The sequence below is a fragment of the Labeo rohita genome, chromosome 20, assembly GCF_022985175.1.
Source record: "Labeo rohita strain BAU-BD-2019 chromosome 20, IGBB_LRoh.1.0, whole genome shotgun sequence".
Taxonomy (NCBI): Eukaryota; Metazoa; Chordata; class Actinopteri; order Cypriniformes; family Cyprinidae; genus Labeo; species Labeo rohita.
In genome coordinates, this window is record NC_066888.1 from 16620706 (window position 1) to 16640174 (window position 19469).

General features: G+C 36.7%; 2 protein-coding genes across 2 annotated transcripts; one reads left to right on the top strand and one right to left on the bottom strand.

Moving 5' to 3' along the window:
- The first annotated feature begins 236 nt into the window (after positions 1-236).
- zgc:153896 (uncharacterized protein LOC569930 homolog) lies at positions 237-4925 on the top strand. Its single transcript, XM_051138975.1, has 5 exons — positions 237-568; positions 2256-2395; positions 2548-3180; positions 3284-3515; positions 4657-4925. Exons 1-5 carry the CDS (start codon positions 328-330, stop codon positions 4728-4730), a joined length of 1320 nt encoding a protein of 439 aa, XP_050994932.1. The 5' UTR covers positions 237-327; the 3' UTR covers positions 4731-4925.
- On the bottom strand, positions 4926-18726 carry mideasa (mitotic deacetylase associated SANT domain protein a). The gene is made up of 13 exons (XM_051138974.1): positions 18264-18726; positions 14884-16359; positions 12507-12743; positions 10383-10695; positions 10059-10125; positions 9832-9974; positions 9633-9736; positions 8556-8631; positions 8303-8391; positions 8090-8212; positions 7764-7874; positions 7391-7602; positions 4926-5910 (listed from the first exon to the last, which is right to left on the bottom strand). The coding sequence occupies exons 2-13, from the start codon at positions 16141-16143 to the stop codon at positions 5676-5678; spliced, it is 2970 nt and encodes a 989-aa protein (XP_050994931.1). The 5' UTR covers positions 16144-16359; positions 18264-18726; the 3' UTR covers positions 4926-5675.
- Between the last annotated feature and the right edge of the window lie 743 nt (positions 18727-19469).

Below are 19469 nucleotides of genomic sequence, written 5' to 3' on the forward strand. Positions count from 1 at the left end.
TATCAGCTTTACTCTTATCTTTTAAGATACACCGTCTAATGGCCCATGTGGGTCAAAAATGCAAACTTTGAAAAGGGAACTGACTTGTGTGTGGATGGTGATAGTAAAAGGAAAGCAAAGAACAAAAAACCTACTTTTTAATGCAGTACATTTCCCTTTTGTTTTAGTATCTATCATTTGTTCACGTCATGGAAATGTACCTGGCTTTGACAATAAACTGACTGAGATTTACAGAAAATAGATTGTCTTATCAGTCCCCTGATAATGCTTATAAAACCAAGATCAGCTTTGGCTGTTTTTCACTTTGCTTGACAGGCTCTCAAAAGAATGAAGCCAGAACTTCTGCTGGTGTTGGCCTTGTGTCTCTGTGTGAGCAGTAAACCCCTGTCCAAAAGGAGGACGTATAATAAGCTGCTTTTGATCTCCTTTGATGGATTCAGGTGGGATTATGACCAAGATGTGAACACACCAAATCTGGACGAACTAGTTAAAGAGGGAGTGAAGGCAAAATATATAAATCCACCAGCCATCACCATGACATCTCCATCACACTTTACAACTATTACTGGTAAGGCTTGACTTTCTGCTTATTTATATGTGATTGGCTTGTGTGTTGAATACACACTTACAAGTGATAGCACAAAAAAGAGCATAACAGAAGTTCTAACGCATGTTCAAAGACCTGATTCATCCACTGAATTGATAGCTATCATTTTAAAACTCATACTGAATACTATGACAGTTGAATCAGTGGTTGATTTGAACCTCACGTATGATTTGGTCAGTCAGTAAATTGAGTATCACTGCATTTTTTGCGTCAGTAAAAAATAGCCACTGATATAAACATCTTAAACTTAAAATAATTTAATTAACTTATAATATTTTAATGAATTTTAATAATACTGAATTCTAATAATACTAATAATTTAATAAATAAAAATGTATTAAAAATGTATCTAAAATATGTATAATTAACGTTTAATACATTTAATACATTTAAATAAAAATATAATTGTTAATAAAGAATATATATATATATATATATTATACACCATGTTATACAATATGTTATATTATACAATATGTTAAAGAATATTAATTGTATACAATTATTATTACTTAATATAATTTGCAGAAATAATTGCATCTGTATTATCATGATGTTCAAAGTCCTAAGCCGTTTTCTGAGAGCTGCTGAGCACACACTTACTGGGACAGTTATCTTATATTATATATTAGCATGAGCTCCAACTTCAAGGTTATTTACATAATCAGTGTTCCTTGTTCATGAACCTTGCTCACTACTCACCCTCATGTCGTTCCAAGCCCATAAGACCTTCGTTCATTTTCAGAACACAAATTAAGATTTTTGGATAATATCTGAAAGCTTTCTGACCCTGCATAGACAGCAACGCAACTGACACGTTTAAGGTCCAAAAAGGTATTAAGGACACTGATAAAATAGTCCATGTGACATCAGTGGTTCAACTTTAATTTTATAAAGCTATGAGAATACTTTTTGTGCACAAAGAAAACAAAAATAATAACACACGCATGTGTGGTCGTACTCATGTGAACGCGTCTGACACAAAAGAAGAAATTGTTGGTTAAAGTCATTATTTTTATTTTCTTTGCGCACAGCAGTATTCTTGTAGCTTCATAACATTAAGGTTGAACCACTGATTTCAAACGTTTACATACACCTTGCAAAAACTGCAAAATTATAATTATTTTACCAAAAAAAAATGGAATCATAAAAAATGCATGATATTTTTTTATTTAGTACTAACCTAAATAAGATATTTCACATTAAAAACATTTACATATAGTCCACAAAAGAATATAATTGTTGAATTTATAAAAATGACCTTGTTCAAAAGTTTACATAAGCCTGATTCTTAATACTGTGCTGTTACCTGAATGATCCACAGCTGTGTCGTTTTTCATTGCAACTATTACTAAAGGTTCAAATGCTTACTGATGCTCCAGAAGGAAAAAACAGAATGAAGATGTGTACATTTTTCTTATTTTCACTGAATATCTTCTTTTTTTTTTAATTTTGTACTGCCCTTCAGAAGCTACAGAAGATACCCCCCCTTAATGCATCATGTTTCCTTCTGAAGCATCTTCTTATTTTGGTAAAAAAAAAAATTAACATTTTGCAGATTCTGCAAGGTGTATGTAAACTTTTGACCTCAACTATACATATATACTTATTATAAATCAATGTGATTCTATCTTAAACTTTTTTTCAGGGAGATGGATAGAGGATCATGGTGTTGTCCATAACCTGATGTTTAATGATACAACTGGCCTGAGAGTTCCCCACAAGGCAACGCTGAAAAGATCAGAATGGTGGGACAATGGTGTTTTGCCCCTGTGGATAACAGCCCAAATCAGGTGAACTTACTAATATTCTCAGAATTCCTTCTATAACACTTAACAATTGATGGTTGAATTACTATGAATTCATATTTATTGTATTGTTCCAGTGTTATGTTTGTTGCCATGTGTTTATGTGCTTTCCAATAATGTCTCCTATATATTTCAAAGGGTCTGAAAACAGCATCTTTCTTCTATCCTGGTGGAGGAGTAAATTACAGTGGCCAAGCTGTGGATCGTTCCCTGGTGGAAAATCATGGGCATCCTGATGACAATGAGACAGAGTGGCGGCAGAACATCGACACTGTGATGGACTGGTTCACCAAAGAGGACTTTGACTTTGTTACGCTTTACTATGGAGAACCAGACAACGTGGGTCATGCTTTCGGCCCTGAAACCCCAGAGAGAATAAAGATCATTGAACAGATCGACCGCACTATTGGCTACCTCAGGGAGGCAATTCACAAAAACAGTTTGACTGATCATCTTAATGTCATCCTGACCTCAGACCACGGCATGACCACTGTTAAAATGACCAGTGAGGTTAATGAAATAAAACTTAGCAATTACATGAGTTTAATAAACCTAACCCGCTTTGACCTGCTCGACTACGGTGGGTTTGCAATGATCACACCAAGAAAGGGCAAAGAACAGGAAGTTTATGATGCCCTGAAGAATGCGCATCCCAATCTGACAGTCTATAAGAAAGAAGAGATTCCAGAACACTTTCACATACGCAAACATGAGAGAATTCAACCCATTGTCCTTCAGGCTGACCTGGGGTTCAATATCAACTCTGTAAGTTTCTTTACAAACAAATATCATTTTATTTTTAGCAAGTTGTTTGAAAGCTCATGTCATACTAGCTTCTGCTCTAACTTTTTGTTTGCCATTTGTGCAGAGGATCATTTTGCATATCAACAAAGGAGATCATGGATTCAATAATGAGGAAATGGATATGAAAATGATCTTTCGAGCCTTTGGGCCAGACTTTAGGAACAATTTCTTGGCTGAGCCGTTCGATAGCGTCAGCATCTATCCGTTGATGTGTAAGCTGTTGGGTGTAGTTCCAGAAGCAAACAATGGAAGCCTCAGTGACACCAAAGACATGCTACTGGAAAACTTTGATTCTGGTAAGCATTTGAATTGACTCTCAGAAGGGGTTTCATTAAAAAAATGTCCTCTTCCATCATTGCACAGATTATTTTAAAGGGGACATCGGATGCCCATATTCCACAAGTTGGTATGATTCTTTAGGGTCCTCGTGAAATGTCTGCAACATACTTTGGTTAAAATCTTTCAATGGTGTCGGCGCCAATAGCCTTGTGCGCAGCACACTGACATACAGCACTGTAGCACTATGGACATCCCGAGTTCAAATCCCGGCTTGAGGACCTTTCCCGATCCCGTCCCCTTCTCTCTCTCCCACTTCGCTTCCTGTCAGCTAATAATCTGTCTTATCACAATAAAGGTAAAAAGGCCAAAAAAAAAAAATTCCTCAATGGTTGTGTAAAACAACACCCTTTTTACCTTGTCAAAAACAGCTCTGTTCACAGTGACCCATTTCGATGCATGTGTCTTTAAATGATAATGAGCTACTGCTTACTCTGCCTTTTGTGTGTGTGTGTGTGTGTGTGTGTGTGTGTATTCGGTGACACCTTACCATCAGAAACAAAACTAATCCACTGCGTCCTCAGTGGCTCTAATGTCCATAGACTCTTGTGTGCACTTTTACATCCAACTACAAAACAGCAGCGTTGCTTATGAGACATTGTTGTCACTGCAGCTGGTCGAGCACCGAAAAAAATGGTGGACATTGACTGGCTGAGGGTAGAAATATGCAAATACGAGACAGTCCCTCAGCGGTCGTGGACAGGGCTTGAGCAGTTTGACATCGTATTGCTCTGAAAATCAAAACAGCTTGATAATTGAGATTTTTTAGGGTTTTTTGAGGATTAAAAAAGGAATGGTCAGCGCCAATATCCTTGTGGTTAGCAGTTCGACATATAGTGCAATTACGCTGCGGGCGACAAGAGTTCGAATCCCGGTGTTGTTCCCATTTTCAACCCCTGCCAAATTATTTTCCCCTCTTGATGAAATCGCTACTTGATTTGCATAATCATAAGACACATTTATATGCAAACACCATGTAAACGTGAATTCTGCATCCGATGTCCCCATTAACCAATTTTGTTTTTTATACCTTGTTTTTCATTTATGGATTTTAAGAAAATGTAATAACCAGTTAATGACATTACCTGTTTTTGTTTGCAGCTGGAAGCAGTGGAAGAATCAAGGTGTCTTTTAGCCTTGTGGTACTAATGATAATTATCTTAACTCTAATTTGAAGAGATTCGCCTGAAGTACTAATTTATAGCAATCAACAAACCCAGAATTCATCTTGACTACTATAATCACAAATGACTGTTAAACGAATAGTATTGTTTTGTAAGTTATCTTCTTCCAGTGCTGAATGTGACATGATCGTCACATCACATCACATCTTCCTTTCATATTTATTATATCAAGTAAAGCAATACAAGTTTAAACTGGAAGTTTGTTTTTATTGTGCACCCATTTATAAAATATAGCAAATATCAAACAGTCACAATAGTCAGCAAAGTGTGAAAAAGTGATCTATATGTTGAAAAAAAAAGTATTTGTTGTGATTTCCTAAACTTCAGATTTTATTTACATGTGAGTTTTTATAAAAGTCCCTTAATCCCACATATTCCACTCCCCTTTAAGTGCATTCAAAACATAAATACACATTCTTTTAAGTTTAGAGTACTGAAAAACACATAACATGATCAGTATTGTACACAATATAGTACAGAAGTCAACATATATAGTTCTATGCATTATATACATTTCATGCACGAGAAATATTTAACTGAAAATATCCATAGGTAGATGGGGGGAGGATTTTAGTTTAGTTTGTGTTCTTGATTACATATTATGTATATTACATAAGCACATGAAAAGGCAAACAAAATTTGTTCGGGTACTTGCTCAGAATCAAACTGAAATGATGTACGCTTCTCTCAACAATCAGCAACCTTTTTACATCTATCATATTTGTCATTAATTTGTAAGAATCACATTCACGATGCTGAACGGACATACATCTGCACTTTGTAAAAACATATAACCAAGGAAAGTTCTTATAAAATTTTGGTAAAAACTGATAAAGGGCATTTTAGACACCTTTATCACTGCAAACATCTCTTAACTGGGATGCACATGTTGCACATTTTTGGTACTAAAGAGTACTAAAAGAGTCATTCACTTGCTCAGTGCCAGTCCTCATCCTGCTCATCATCTAGCTCTACTGAGCTTTCCTCAGCTCCACTACTCTCTTCTTGCCCTCCTCTTTGTGCCTCTTTTCTCCTTGCTGCCTCTAGCATGTCCTGCCTTGCCTTAGCGGCCCGCTCCTCCTCTTCTCTTTGGCGCTGTGCTGCTGCCTTCTTCTCCTGCTCGGCGTGACTCTTCATGTGAGCACTGCGACTCTTTACCTTATAGAACACCCTGTATATACACAGACCTCATTTTAATTTATTCAAGTTGCCTTAAATGAATAAACTGCTTTACATATACTAAAAAAAAAACATGAAAGCAAAAGTTCACCCAAAAATGAAAATTCTGTTATTAAAGGAGAAGTTTACTTCTCAATATAGTGGACTTCAATGGTGCCCCCAAGTTTGAACTTTCAAAATGCAGTTAAAATGCCGCTTCAAACGGCTCTAAACGATCCTAGCCGAGGAACAAGCGTCTTATCTAGCGAAACGATTGGTTATTTTCTAAACAAATTGACAATTTATATATTTTTAACCTCAAACACTCGTCTTGTCTATTCTCTGCGAAGCGCATGTGAAGTCTGTGTAATCTGGGTCAACACAGTTAGGGTATGTCGAAAAACTCCCATCTCTTTTTCTCCTCCAACTTTAAAATCGTCCTACATCGCTGAAGAAGTACCAACCCAGTGTTTACAAAGTAAACATGCAATGAAGATCGAAGCCCTTTACAAAAAAACGTTAAAACAGTGATGTAGGACGATTTTGAAGTTGAAGAAGAAAATGAGATGAGGAGTTTTTCGACATACCCTAACTGTATTGACCCGGATTACATAGACTACGCATGTGCTTCGCAGAGAATTTGAGGTTAAAAATATATACACTGTCAATTTTTTTTTAAAATAACTGATCGTTCCACTAGATAAGACCCTTCTTCCTCGTCTGGGATCGTTCAGAGCCATTTAAAGCTGCATTTAAACTGCATTTTGGAAGTTTAAACTTCGGGGCACCATTGAAGTCCACTATATAGAGAACATTCCTGAAATGTTTTCCTCGAGAAACATAATTTCTTTACGAATGAAGAAACAAAGACATGAACATCTTGGATGACAAAGGGGTGAGTAAATTATCTGTAAATGTTAGTTCTGGAAGTGAAGTTCTCCTTTAATTACTAACCCTCATGTTGTTCCAAATCTGTAAGACCTTCGTTCATCTTTAGAACAAAAATTAAGATATTTGTTGCGGTACTCTTGTGAACGTGCAGCGGAGATTGACACGGAAGAGAAGAAATTGTTGAATAAAGTAAAAAATAATATGAAAATAATAAATAAAAAATGTAAAATTTTCTTTGAGCATAAAACATTTTTATAGCATTGTAAAATTAAGGTTGAACCACTAATGTAACGTGGACTATTTTAACAATGTTCTTACTGCCTTACTGGGCCTTGAACGTGGTAGTTGCTGTCTTACGGGTTTGGAACGACATGAGGGTGAGCAATAAATGACAGAATTTTCATTTTTGGATGAACCCTTTAAGATTAACATGAAGACAGTATGGTGTAAATCCTCATACAGGTGCAACTGCATAGAAACGTCTAGAACAAAACTGTTCTTGACCCTCTGTTGAGGTAAATGCAACTAAAACAAGCTGGGTTGCTTCAAATTTAATGAGTAGAAATTCAAAGACACATGTGATTATATAAAAACTGACTCACCTACTGCACTTCTTGCAAGGGAAAATACCTTCTGGCTCTCCCTGACTTTTGTTGCCAGTTGGGGCCCTGTTTTTCTTCCCGGTATTGTCAGAGTGAGGCTTTGGAGGTGCAGGGGAAGGAGTTTTGAAGGAGGGTTGAGGCGCTGGCATCAGGCCAGAAGACTCTACCGCAGAGCTATTCTTCTGCTCCTCACGAGCCACATCTGCCCTCTCCTGGACAAATGAGTAAACACAACCACGCAATCAGACTTAGCTATTCATTTGCATTTTAAAGTGGACATTTACTATTCCAGGCCAGAGAAACATAATGGTGTCTTTATTATATATTCACTATATTTATATACAAAGAGTATGCTTTCAATGTAAATACTCACTTTCTCATTGACCTGAAGTGTCTTGGTCACATCTTGTAGACTGTCATTCACATTATCTTGTGCTCCTTCCTGTTGCCTACTATCATTTTCCTCTGTTTGTTTGACGTTAATCTTATTGGAGATAAAAGAACAAATGATACCAAAATGCAAGTCTGACAATGGCAAGCACAGATTTACACATTTAAGCACAAATTTTGTAAGCATTTATACAAATTTCCTGTTCAGTCGTAAATTAATAGTGATTCAATTACTGTACGTGTGCTATTAGCTCTTTAGCTAAAACAATGACAATGTCTAAAAGTAATAAGCAGTAATAGAGCCTTTACCACAGGAATGTTATCCTCTGGTTCTATAGGTCCATATGTATATATGCCATTACGCCCAACCTTTGCTTGTTTTTTGTAGGTGTAGTAGAACTCCACACATTGTGCCACTGTTTTACTCCTCACCTGCCAAAATAGAAACACGTCACTCTAACAAGGGGAAATTTGATTTACATGAATCAACATATAACTAGTAAACAATAAAAGACTGTGTACCAGTTTCTGCACCAAGAAGAAGTCTTTCCTGTAAGCAGAAATTCCCTTGTTGAAGTATCGTTTTTCATCCACAGTCCAGCAGTCTGATCCTGCCAATATTTAAGGGACATCTTGTTCTTTCTATCCACCACACAACATAACAGATCTGCTGCACTGGAATACTATCCATTTATAGTCACAGCATGTTGAATATTTTTTAATGCTTTCAAGTGAACACAGTGAGCTCTGCAATTAGATCCAAATGATTTTCTACCTGCGTAGTGGTAGTTCGCCAGATGGTGGTTTTTGGAGAAGATGGGATTCTTCATCAACATCATTTCCAGAGCTTCCTACAGAGTCAAAATATATTTGTTGTTTATCCTGAAAACATGTACAGTTAATGTCAAAAGTTTACATACACCTTGCAGAATCTGCAAATTGTTCATTATTTTACCAAAATAAGACAGATCATACAAAATGCAGTCCCTCAGTTGTCCTCAGTGTGAAAAGATGGATCTCAAAATCATTTTTGGTAATTAACATTTAGCTGATTTTGCAAAGGTGTATGTAAACTTTTGACCTCAACTGTATATGCATCATATACAGTGGCCCCAACAAGTATTTGGATACTTTTACCGTTGAAATGTTTGGGGTTAGTATAGTTTTTTTAAAGAAATGAATACTTATTCAATAAAGATGCATTCAATCGAAACTTTAAATTAAAATTAAAACGAAAACTTTTAGAATTTTAGAATTTAGTGTTTTTTAGATTTCTATTTAAAATAAATGCTGTTCTTTTGAACTTTCTATTCATCAGAGAATCATTTGAAAATATGTATCACATATCAAGCAGCACAACAGTTTTCAGCACTGATAATAATAAGAAATGTTTCCTGAGCATAAAAACAGGATATCACAACTATTTCTGAAGGATCATGTGACACTAAAGACTGGAGTAATGACGCTATTCAGTTTTGCCATTAAAGGAATAAACATTTTAAAATGCATTCAAATTGAAAACAGTTATTTTAAATCGTAATAATATTTAACTATATTAATGTTTTCTGTATTTTTTTTTTTAAAAATTGCATCTTTTAAAGGATGAGACTTCTTTTAGAAACACTTAGTCCTTAGTCACAAGTCCTTAAAAAGTGTATAAATCTAATTTCACAAAAAAGCGGAATAAATTTGAACAAACAAATTTGTAAACTACCAGCTTTCTGTTTTTCAAATCACACTTAACCCACTGGTGTCAATGTGATTTTTAGATGTTTAAAGTCAAACAATTTTCAGTCTAACTCAAGTGTCCAAACACTTTTTTTGGTAACTGTGCTTTGAACACCGTGCTTACTATGACATCCCCTCTGCACTCGTGCAGGCAGTGCATGGCTAGCTCTGGGTTGGTTCCTCCTCCGTACACGGCACTGGAGCAGACCAGGTTCATCAGGTCATCAACTGGAAAAAAATAAGGATTAGAATGGAATGTGAGACATAGGTTATGCGCAGTTGGTGAACATCAGATATATCAATGCAGTTTAAAGACAAGTTACGCCTTGTATCCTGGAAGGGTGTAGAATCAGCCTTCGAGTTAGGGAGCCAAACCAAAGTGGCTTTATGCTGGTCCTTCAGGGCCTGTGTTCGATCCAACAGTTCTGGAATTTCTGCCTGATACTTAGAGCCGATATTTATCCGCCTAAAATGTGCAAAAGAGGGAGACATATTAGAAATAGAGGACACTGATTGTAATGAACAGCTATTTTTTTAAATAAATGCTCACGGTTCCAGGCTGACAGGCGTTGCTTCTCCAATCACAGAGAGTGCAGGAGGGGTGACTTCAGAACTGCCTAAAGTTAAAAAAAAAATAAAGTCAGCAAAAGACAGAAAGAGAAATATATTAATCATGTCAATATGATGAACTACAGTTCATCTACACTTGCAATTAATAAGAATAAAACATTAATAAACATGAGCCTAGATGAACAAATGCTGTAAGAAACTTTTGTTCATTGGTAATTTTACAATAACTAATGCATTAGCAAATGTTAATGTCTAGAACCTTACTCTAAATTATTACTAATACAAAAAGTAATGTTGAACGCACTTGAACGTAGCAAGCTTCGAGAGGCGCTGCGGGGTGTGGATGGAGGTGGCAGGACCTGGCTGCCTGCTGCCATAGAAGAGAGGACCGCAGAGAAGTACAGCCCAGAGCCTTCACGTACTGGGGAAAGAATGGGTGGAGGGGTGTACGGAGGGATGATACTGGCATGGTCTAGCAGGTGTACTGGGGAGCGCAGATTGCTCTGGTAGGGAGTGATGCTGGAGTAAATAGAAGGGGTGATGAAAGTGCACGGCTGAGGTATAACCAGAGGCTCGGGTCGTGGGCGGCGCTTGGATTTGTCCTCTTGCCCTTTACCCTGATTCAAACATAAAAGGCAAAAACAGATATATTAACAACTATTTAAAAAAAAACAAAAACAAAAAAACACTTATAGTGTGAAAAAAGCAAAAATTATTAAAGACCATTAACAGGTTACCAGGTTTTGCTAAAGAACTAAGCAACATGGTCTGAAAAAAATATGCCCAAAACAAGTGACCCAGTCTGAAAAGGTAGTCCAAAAATAAGTAACCACCTTATCACAGCATAAATGCCCTGAAACAAAAATCAGGATTTGGGAGACACATTTAAAGGAGAAGTTCACTTCCAGAACAAAAATGTACAGATAATGTACTCACCCCCTTGTCATCCAAGACGTTGATGTCTTTTTCTTTCTTCGGTCGGTAAGAAACTATGTTTTTTGAGGAAAACATTTCAGGATTTCTCTCTCTCTCTCAGGACTTCAGTGGTGCCCGTGAGTTTGAACTTCCAAAATGCAGTTTCAAAGGACTCTTAATGATCCCAGCCAAGGAAGAAGGGTCTTATCTAGCGAAACGATCGGTCATCTTCTAAACAAATTGACAATTTATATACTTTTTAACCTCAAATGCTCGTCTTGTCTCACCCTGCCTGAACTGTTTATTCCGGTTCAAGACAGTATGTCGGAAAAGTCCCGTCTAATTTTCTCCTCCAATTTCAAAATCGCCCTACATCGCTGCAGAAGTACTGACCCAGTGTTTACAAAGTGAACATGCAAAGAAGATCAAACGACTTTTACAAAAAAAAGGTAAAATAGCGATCAAGGATGATTTTGAAGTTGGAGAAGAAAATGAGATGAGTTTTTCAACATACCTTAACTGTCTTGAATACACAGAGTTCATGCAGAGCTAGACAAGCATTTTAGGTTAAAAAGTATATAATTTATTTTTAGATAAGACCCTTCTTCTCAGCTGGGATTGTTTAGAGATCTTTGAAGCTGCATTTAAACTGCACTTTGGAAGTTCAAACTTGCAGGCACCATTGAATTCCACTATATGGAGAGAAATCCTGAAATGTTTTCCTCAAAAAACATAATTTCTTTACAACTAAAAAAGAAAGACATGAACATCTTGGATGACAAGGGGGTGAGTACATTATCTGTGAAAAAAAATTTCTGGAAGTGAACTACTCCTTTAAGTTATGTAGTTAACTAATGTTAACAATGAAACCTTCTCGTAAAGCGTCAAAAACCAACTTGTGATGACAAAGATGCTGAATTAAATTACTTAATAGACTTTCAATTTCAGTGAAACATAGTAACACACACAGCACTAGCAAAAACTACAGCAATATTTTGATGGAAACGAGGAAAGCAGCAATTGCCAGGTGTTCATAGACACAGAAACATAATCACACACCGATTATCGGTGCCAATATTTAGCATTTTTATGGTTATCGGTATCAGTCATTTTCAAAACTGATTTGCAAGCAAAATAATTTAAAAGCATTTAAAGAAAGTTTTTACCAGAACACTAGTTATTCTTAATTTTGACATTGATTTTAATGTTACACCAAAAATTATATATCGGTTCAAAATATTGGTTATCGGTCTACTTGACCTGTAATAATTGGTATCGGTAATAATCAGAAAAACACATATCGGTCAACCCCTAAATCACATGTAAAAATAACAATAAAGCAGTCTAGTCCTATGGCTGTAAACCACTAACAAGCCTAAATGCACAACTATATTTTAAAAACATGCCAAGAAAACACAACCCTGCAACTGTTCAAATGTATAAGCAACAAGTCTACAGTTGCTTATAAGTGGACTTGGCAACATTAGCGATAATCTGTATTAACTGTATTAACCTGGATGAAGCTCTCAGCTGCAGAGTTCTTCAGTGAGTGCCGGCGTGCTACAATAACCGAGGGTTTACGATCAGGCTGGTTCTGTTGATGTGAAATCTCTGAGGGATGTCGAACATTATCCAGCTGTGGCCAGCTGCCCGGCGCTTCCATTTGAGTTTGACCTCTCCGAACTGGCACCGAGACTGGGATGACTAGGGGTGCCATTCCAGCTGGTCTACCAGGGGTAACGTCCTCACACTATTAATAGAAGACAGAAAAAGACAAAATTGAATATACATGGAAAAGAGGAAAACAAAGGATAGAAAACCACAAATAAAAGTGCGTGTAAGCAACCGGCAGTGTTTAAGTGAGTCACAGAGAGTTACTCTGTCCTAAAAACACCTTTACAGGCCAAGATTTTAAAATGATTTTTTGTAAACACCCATATTAAACAAATAGAACTGTCTCTGCCCTGTTTCACTGAAATATCTTAAGTCTACGATATTTAAAAAATGAATTCATACCATAAACTTCTTGTTTTGGGAGGCTTGGATCGGATAGATGTTGGCAAACAGGGCTTGGTGAATCGGCCCCTCCCAAACTCAACTGAATGGATTTTAAGAGAGTGTGGAATGTGAAGGTGTGCAGACATGCAGTTGCTCACCAGACGGCTTTACAATGCACAATAACTCCATAAACTTCACTGCACCTTATACTGTACATGATCAAGGAAGTCTGATAGCTAACACTACTCTGAGCTGAGTTTGGAACGTAATGTTTACTTTTACATTTATAGTTTGATTAGTTATAAAGCTAGAGACACGTTTCACTCAGCTTCAACTTTAACTAAAGTCAGGAATGGAAATTTTTTAGGTTTCGAATGACCTCATTCAAAAACTGGTTTAAACAACAAAAATAACTTAGGACACCATCAAAACAGCAAAACGTTTTGAAATATAAAATGTTTTTGTTTTGAAATGAATACTTCTATTCAGCACATTTAACTGATCAAAAGTGACAGTAAAGACATTTGTTTTCAAATGAATGCTGTTCTTTTAAACTTACTGTGCATCAAAGAATCCTGAAAAAGTCCAGCCATAACTGCTAATCTTTAAAATTACCCTAAATTTATTCAAATTAATTTTCTGCACTATTTGGCATGATTTCCAAAGTGTTTTGCAATCCTGTATAAAATTGCAAAGCATTTGCGTTTAGATTTCAATCATAAAATACAAACAAACTTTGTCTGATGATGTCCATTTTATGAAATATCATGTGGTGCGACCAACAAGAAACTACCATTTCAGGACTTTTATGTTGAAATCCATTCAAAGATGGGATATTTCATCAAAAAGGTTTGCAACTCTCTTTCAAATTTGGAAAAAAATAACCTTTTTAATGGCTGGCATGTAGTTACCACATTTGGATATCATGTGCTGCACTTTTCACACGTCTCTTTAAATAGATTTTTAATGATATAAGGTCTTTGTGCCATTTGGAGTGTCCACTCATCATGTGGTGTGACCAATAATAGCAATAACTGTATTAAATTAAAAATAAAATATATAACTTCTGTGGTTGAAATATAAATCACTGCTACAGTATGCTGAAGTGAATAGTATTTTTAAAACATTTTTATCAGTTTTATGCAATAAGTCTGCAAACTACATTACAGAAGGCAATTCTTAAATTCTAGAACAAAAATATATTTTTTGAGATAATTTTATACAAAAACTCAAAAGAAATGTAAATACTTCGTTTCTGAACATTTTAATGTCAAGCACATTAAGGAAATTAATCAATTTTATTATAAATCTTGGTCGCACCAGGTGACATTTTTTAAGGCTTCAGCAAATTCATGAAAAAACACTAAAATCACTTCATTTAAAATGTATGTGTAAACAACATTCTTAATGTTTGAACAATTACAATAGATATTATTATTTTTAGATATAATAGATATTCGTATTTTAAAATGGGCCTGTTGAAAATCCTCATACGTCAATGACCCATTAATATTTACTATTTCATGTTATGATTTAAAATCTGTATTTAACCTCAGAAAGCTGTCAAAGTAAAAAGAGGTGTTAAAGTCTGATTTGGTGGTGGTTGTGTTTTAAAATTAAATTATTATAATCTTAATTCAAGTAATGAATGATTTTGAAATCAATGAAATCAAAAAGTAATTACATGTAATCAGTTAAATTACTTTATTAAAGGAGCTGAAATAGTCTCCAAAGTAACCTTATCAACACTGTTGATAATAACAACAGTTAAGCATCATATTAGCTTATTATTTCCAGCCCAGTATATTCTAATGTAATATTAGAACATATGTCTGCTCTTCCACTGTTGTAAAAATAAGCTTTAAATAGATTTCCAAATGAAATAGACTTACTTTTGCTGGCAAAAATTCCATCTCTGAAGCCTTTTGAGCAAGAGTCTCGAGATTGATCTCCTTTGAGGCCCTCCGTCGTCTCGGAGTGCTTTGGATGACCCCGACTGTGGGTCCTTGGACTCCTGCAAGTCCTCCATTCTGGGCGGAAACCTTGTCCTTGGATGTCTGGTTGCCTTGAGGAGAGAGTCCATCTTTGGACAGCCGCCGAGAGCGGCGAGGGAGGACCTGACGTTTGCTTTGGGTTTCCTGAGGGTCTGGAGTGGCTTCTGCAGAACCAGATTCCTGATAATTTGCTCCCTGCGGACCTGGAACAGGATGTTGTGGTTGAGAGACTGTGAGCTGGCTCTGGCTCATTTGTGTTTTCACCTGAACACCGGCCTGATCCTGTGAATCAATGTCTTGTTTGACTCGCTGCTTTTCTATAGTCTCTAGGTGTTGAAATCCTTGTGCATGCTGCTGCTGTTGCTGTTGCAGTTGCTGCATGTGTTGCCGCTGTTCCTGCATTTTCTGCTGCTGGTATTGCTGTTGCATTTGATGCAACCGTTGCTGCTGTTGCATTTGATGCTGCTGTTGTTGCTGCTGCTGCTGCTGCTGCAACTGACGCATTTGCTGAAGCTGTTGCATCTGGTGCTGGTGATGCAGCTGCTGCTGTTGCAACTGCATGAGCTGCTGTTGCGATTTCGGCTTCTCGTTATAATTCATATTTAAAGATGCATTGTTGCCTTGAAAGACTTGTTGGAAACCAGGCGCCTGTTGTTGCTTGGTAGGTCCGAACGCTAACTGGAAAGGTTGCAGAGTAGAGTCAGACATATCGTGATGCATTCCCTGAGCCTGATACTGGTGGTCCGCAGGTCTGTGACCCTGCTGGAGTGCCTGAAATTGAGCATGATGCATGGCTGCCATCGTGTGATGGTCCCAGTCTGCTCCGGGAATGTGAGCAGTGTCTGTGTAGGATTGTGAGGAACTTGGTGAATGCTGAAACCAAGTTGTGGTCTGCATTGGGTTTTGAGGTGTCCACTTTACTGGTCCCGACTGCTGAAAATGGCCCCGGGCCTGATATGCTTTATCAGATTTGTAAACGCCCTGGACTTCAGGGCTAGAATCCACCATCACCTCTGGACTGCTGTGAGTTTGCTCCAAGGACGAAGCACCCACATTGTAGAAGAGATCTCCTGAATGCTGCATTGTTTCACCAATGGCTTCAACATTCTGCTTGTTAATACTATTTATGGTTCCTCTCTGGTGTGGAGAAAGACTCATGGCAATTTTGTGAAACTATAAGGCAAGCAAAATCCTGGGGCATTCAGCACTTCAGTTTTAACTCTATTACAAGGCTGGGTGTAAAAGAAATGTTCTACAGAGCAGAGAACATGAAAGTTTTGTTGGGGTCTAGGAGCCCCACCTCCCTCTTGCTTCTGGTATAAAGGTGGTGTAAATATTTAAAAATTCAGTCATTCCTCAGTCACAGGAAATGTTCTAAAAAGGAGAGAAAGACAAAAAGTAAGGTTTGAAGTCATTGTACAAAAGTCATTCTACATTATACAAAAAAATAATCAAAAAGACAAATATATTCTTTGATTAATAGTCTCAATATATTAATTTATTCAAAAATACAATGAAAATGCTAACGATATATACAGTAACTTGAACATACATCATCTATGATCTACAAAGCTCCTAAAAAGACAAAATATGAGATTTAAAGAGGTCATGACATGAGAAATCAAATTTGCCTTGATCTTTTGGCATATAAGAGGTCTTTGTACCATTAAAACATCCTGGAGTTTCATAGCTTAAAACGTCCTTCTCATTTCAAACAAAGCATTTATTTGTCCAAGCTCCCAAAACACAAAGATTTGACACAAAGATTTCACAAAGAATGTTTGCTTTGACACATTTGGGTTAAACAGCTCAATCACATCTTTGTACAGATATCAGAAGGATCCCAGTGTAAGGTACAAGTGGATAATTTACATTTAATGGCATCCCGGATCGTGTCTGAGGATTGATTGGAGCATTGTATGATGTGTGATTGATGTGAGCAAGAGTTCACAAAGAAACATTTGTTGAAAGATGAAGCGGTACTAGATCTGAATGCAGCTGCATCACAAACTGTAGGTAAATTATTTCATAATGCTTTGTCTAGAAATGCTCAGTTTTCATGTTGTCAAAACACTCAATAGCGAGGAGGCGTTGATACTGTTTCCTATGCAATGACGTTAGCCAATCATAACAGTGGCTGATTCCTGACAAGCCTTAAAGGACCCGTCCCATAAAAACAGGTCATTTTAGATTGAGGGTCAGAACGAGGGTAAAAAATAATCATTTTCCCCACATAATTACAAAAAACAATGTCATGACCCCTTTAAGGAAAAAATCACATTTGGGTTCCCCGAAAAGACATTGTTTCTAGGAGCAATCCAAAACTTTTGTGAGTGAACTTCAAACTGCAAATGCAGAAGCACTGAATTGAGAAGCATTTTTCCTCCCATCTCACTTTTTCCATCATGTCCTCTTAGGAGCTTTAGTATTTGAATTAAAATTCATTTTGATATTTTTGGGAAGCATGAAGTTAAAAATGCCAGGGTACAACAACTAATATTAGAATGAAAAGCATAATTACATGAAAAATTTTAGTAGTTTCAACATGACAACACTTCATTAAATTAAAAGCCACTGAATTAAACTTTTAAAAACAATAAAACAAAAAGAGTACTGGCACATTTAAACAATTGTTCATGGGAGGTCTTTTTGTAACCCAAAATGTCAATGCTGGCACCTAAATAACCAAATCAAATTTCTACAGCCGCAGAACTTTTCAACTGAATTATAAACAGAATGAGTTAAGTAAACTTAAGATCATTAATTACAAAACAGGCCTCAGCATGTCCAAACTGACTCACAGAATGACAGGACACTAAATGCAAATAATTCCTTTGCATCCCTTTAAAGAATGGCTGTTTGGTAAGACCTGTGCGTAGAGAAGGAACATAATGGCCTAAAACCAGGAAACTTGACAAACACAAATGCAGAAGGCAAGAGCAGACAGCACGGGAGGGGCATGAAAAGTGCAATGCAAGACAACAAGAATTACAGGAAGTGAAGAGGGAAAGGGAGAGAGAGATGGGGAGAGAATATAGGAGAGAGAGAACAAGCAGAACTACTTTTCAACCCACTGGTGACCCCTCCCTAACTAGCAACTACGATGAAGATATTTGTTCGAACAAAATATTTGTGTAATCAATGCTGCACAGCAAAGCAAACCGCCGTGCATACTTCCTTGTAGTCGACGTAGTATCAGTATTTGTGCACTTTGCGTTTCTTGGTTTATTGAACAACAAGTCGTGTATGAAAACAGATTAAGACTGTAGCGTACTTACACTGTTGCAGTATAGTATTGACGTCCTCCTTCCTTACTTTTGAAGTTCGGGTGACAGCACCTTACAAAACAGTTCCAACCCTGGGCAAAGTCAACAGCGTGCATGACCACAGACACACTACGAACAATGCAGTCTGTCGTAATCGCCTAGACGCAAGTGCGCACATTTGAAACGCTAAAATACCATGTCATAATGCATAGAGAGGCCTCTCCAACATGTAGGCTGACAGCTTTAACAACTTTTGGTATCCGAACACATTTGAACTCTTCTGTTGTAGTCACCAAATCTGCTTTCCTGTTTCCATTCTGCTGCTTAAGCGCAATTTTATCGATACTGTTTGCAGGACGTGTAGAGTTCGAGGATCCTCTTGAAAAATAATCAATCCATCAAAGTTATTTATCAACAAAACAGTTCGCACTGACGCAGCCAATCAGCGAGTTTCGGATTGAAGGCGAGGCGATACAAGGCGCAAAAGCGCACGCTGTGATTGGACGGAAGGAACTTGTCGCGCACTGCTGGAATGTGTAATATTTAATTTGACAGACCAACTGAAACAGGACGGCTTTATTTTTCCATATCACTTTTACTTTTTATGACTTAGAGATATATTACAGGATGTGTTGAGCGTGTCATTACATTCATGTTAATAATGCATGGTAACATAAAAAAAAACATCTTGGTTCTCTATATAATTTTGAACCTATAATTGTAATCTGAAAAGCTCACCACAAAAATGTAACAAACTCCAAGCAATGAGAAAGAAACTTGAGGTAGACAGCGTCACCTTGTGTGCCTGTCATTTGCAATACACTGACATATGGCAAGTCAATTTAACATTAAATCCTTAAACCTAAATACTATTTTTTTATTTTTCTTAACTAGTAAAGCATAATAAATAATAATACTAGTTACTACTAGTACTACAAATAGATAGTATGGTTTAAAGATTTAAATGTTTCAATGTTATGGCTTGCCATAATATGTATGTTAAATAAAACTATAAATCTTTTTTTTATTATTTATTTAAGTGGGCAAATCATTTTAGTTCACTCTCATGATTCATTTCTCTTATGAAGCTCAGACCATAATGTATTGCGACCTCCTGGACAAACAACTTACCTGAGAAACTTTAAACAAGACATGTTAATTAAAGGGTTACTCCACCCCAAAATGAAAATTTTGTCATTAATCACTTACGTCCATGTC

Coding starts and splice junctions, on each gene's coding strand:
- zgc:153896 (XM_051138975.1), top strand. CDS start 328: ATGAAGCCAGAACTTCTGCTGGTGTTGGCCTTGTGTCTCTGTGTGAGC. Junction 2,396..2,547: donor CCCTGTGGATAACAGCCCAA/ATCAGGTGAACT, acceptor CTCCTATATATT/TCAAAGGGTCTGAAAACAGC. Junction 3,516..4,656: donor ACTGGAAAACTTTGATTCTG/GTAAGCATTTGA, acceptor TTTTGTTTGCAG/CTGGAAGCAGTGGAAGAATC.
- mideasa (XM_051138974.1), bottom strand. CDS start 16,143: ATGAGTCTTTCTCCACACCAGAGAGGAACCATAAATAGTATTAACAAG. Junction 7,875..8,089: donor CAGAGGATAACATTCCTGTG/GTAAAGGCTCTA, acceptor ATCTCCAATAAG/ATTAACGTCAAACAAACAGA. Junction 7,603..7,763: donor CACTTCAGGTCAATGAGAAA/GTGAGTATTTAC, acceptor TCATTTGTCCAG/GAGAGGGCAGATGTGGCTCG.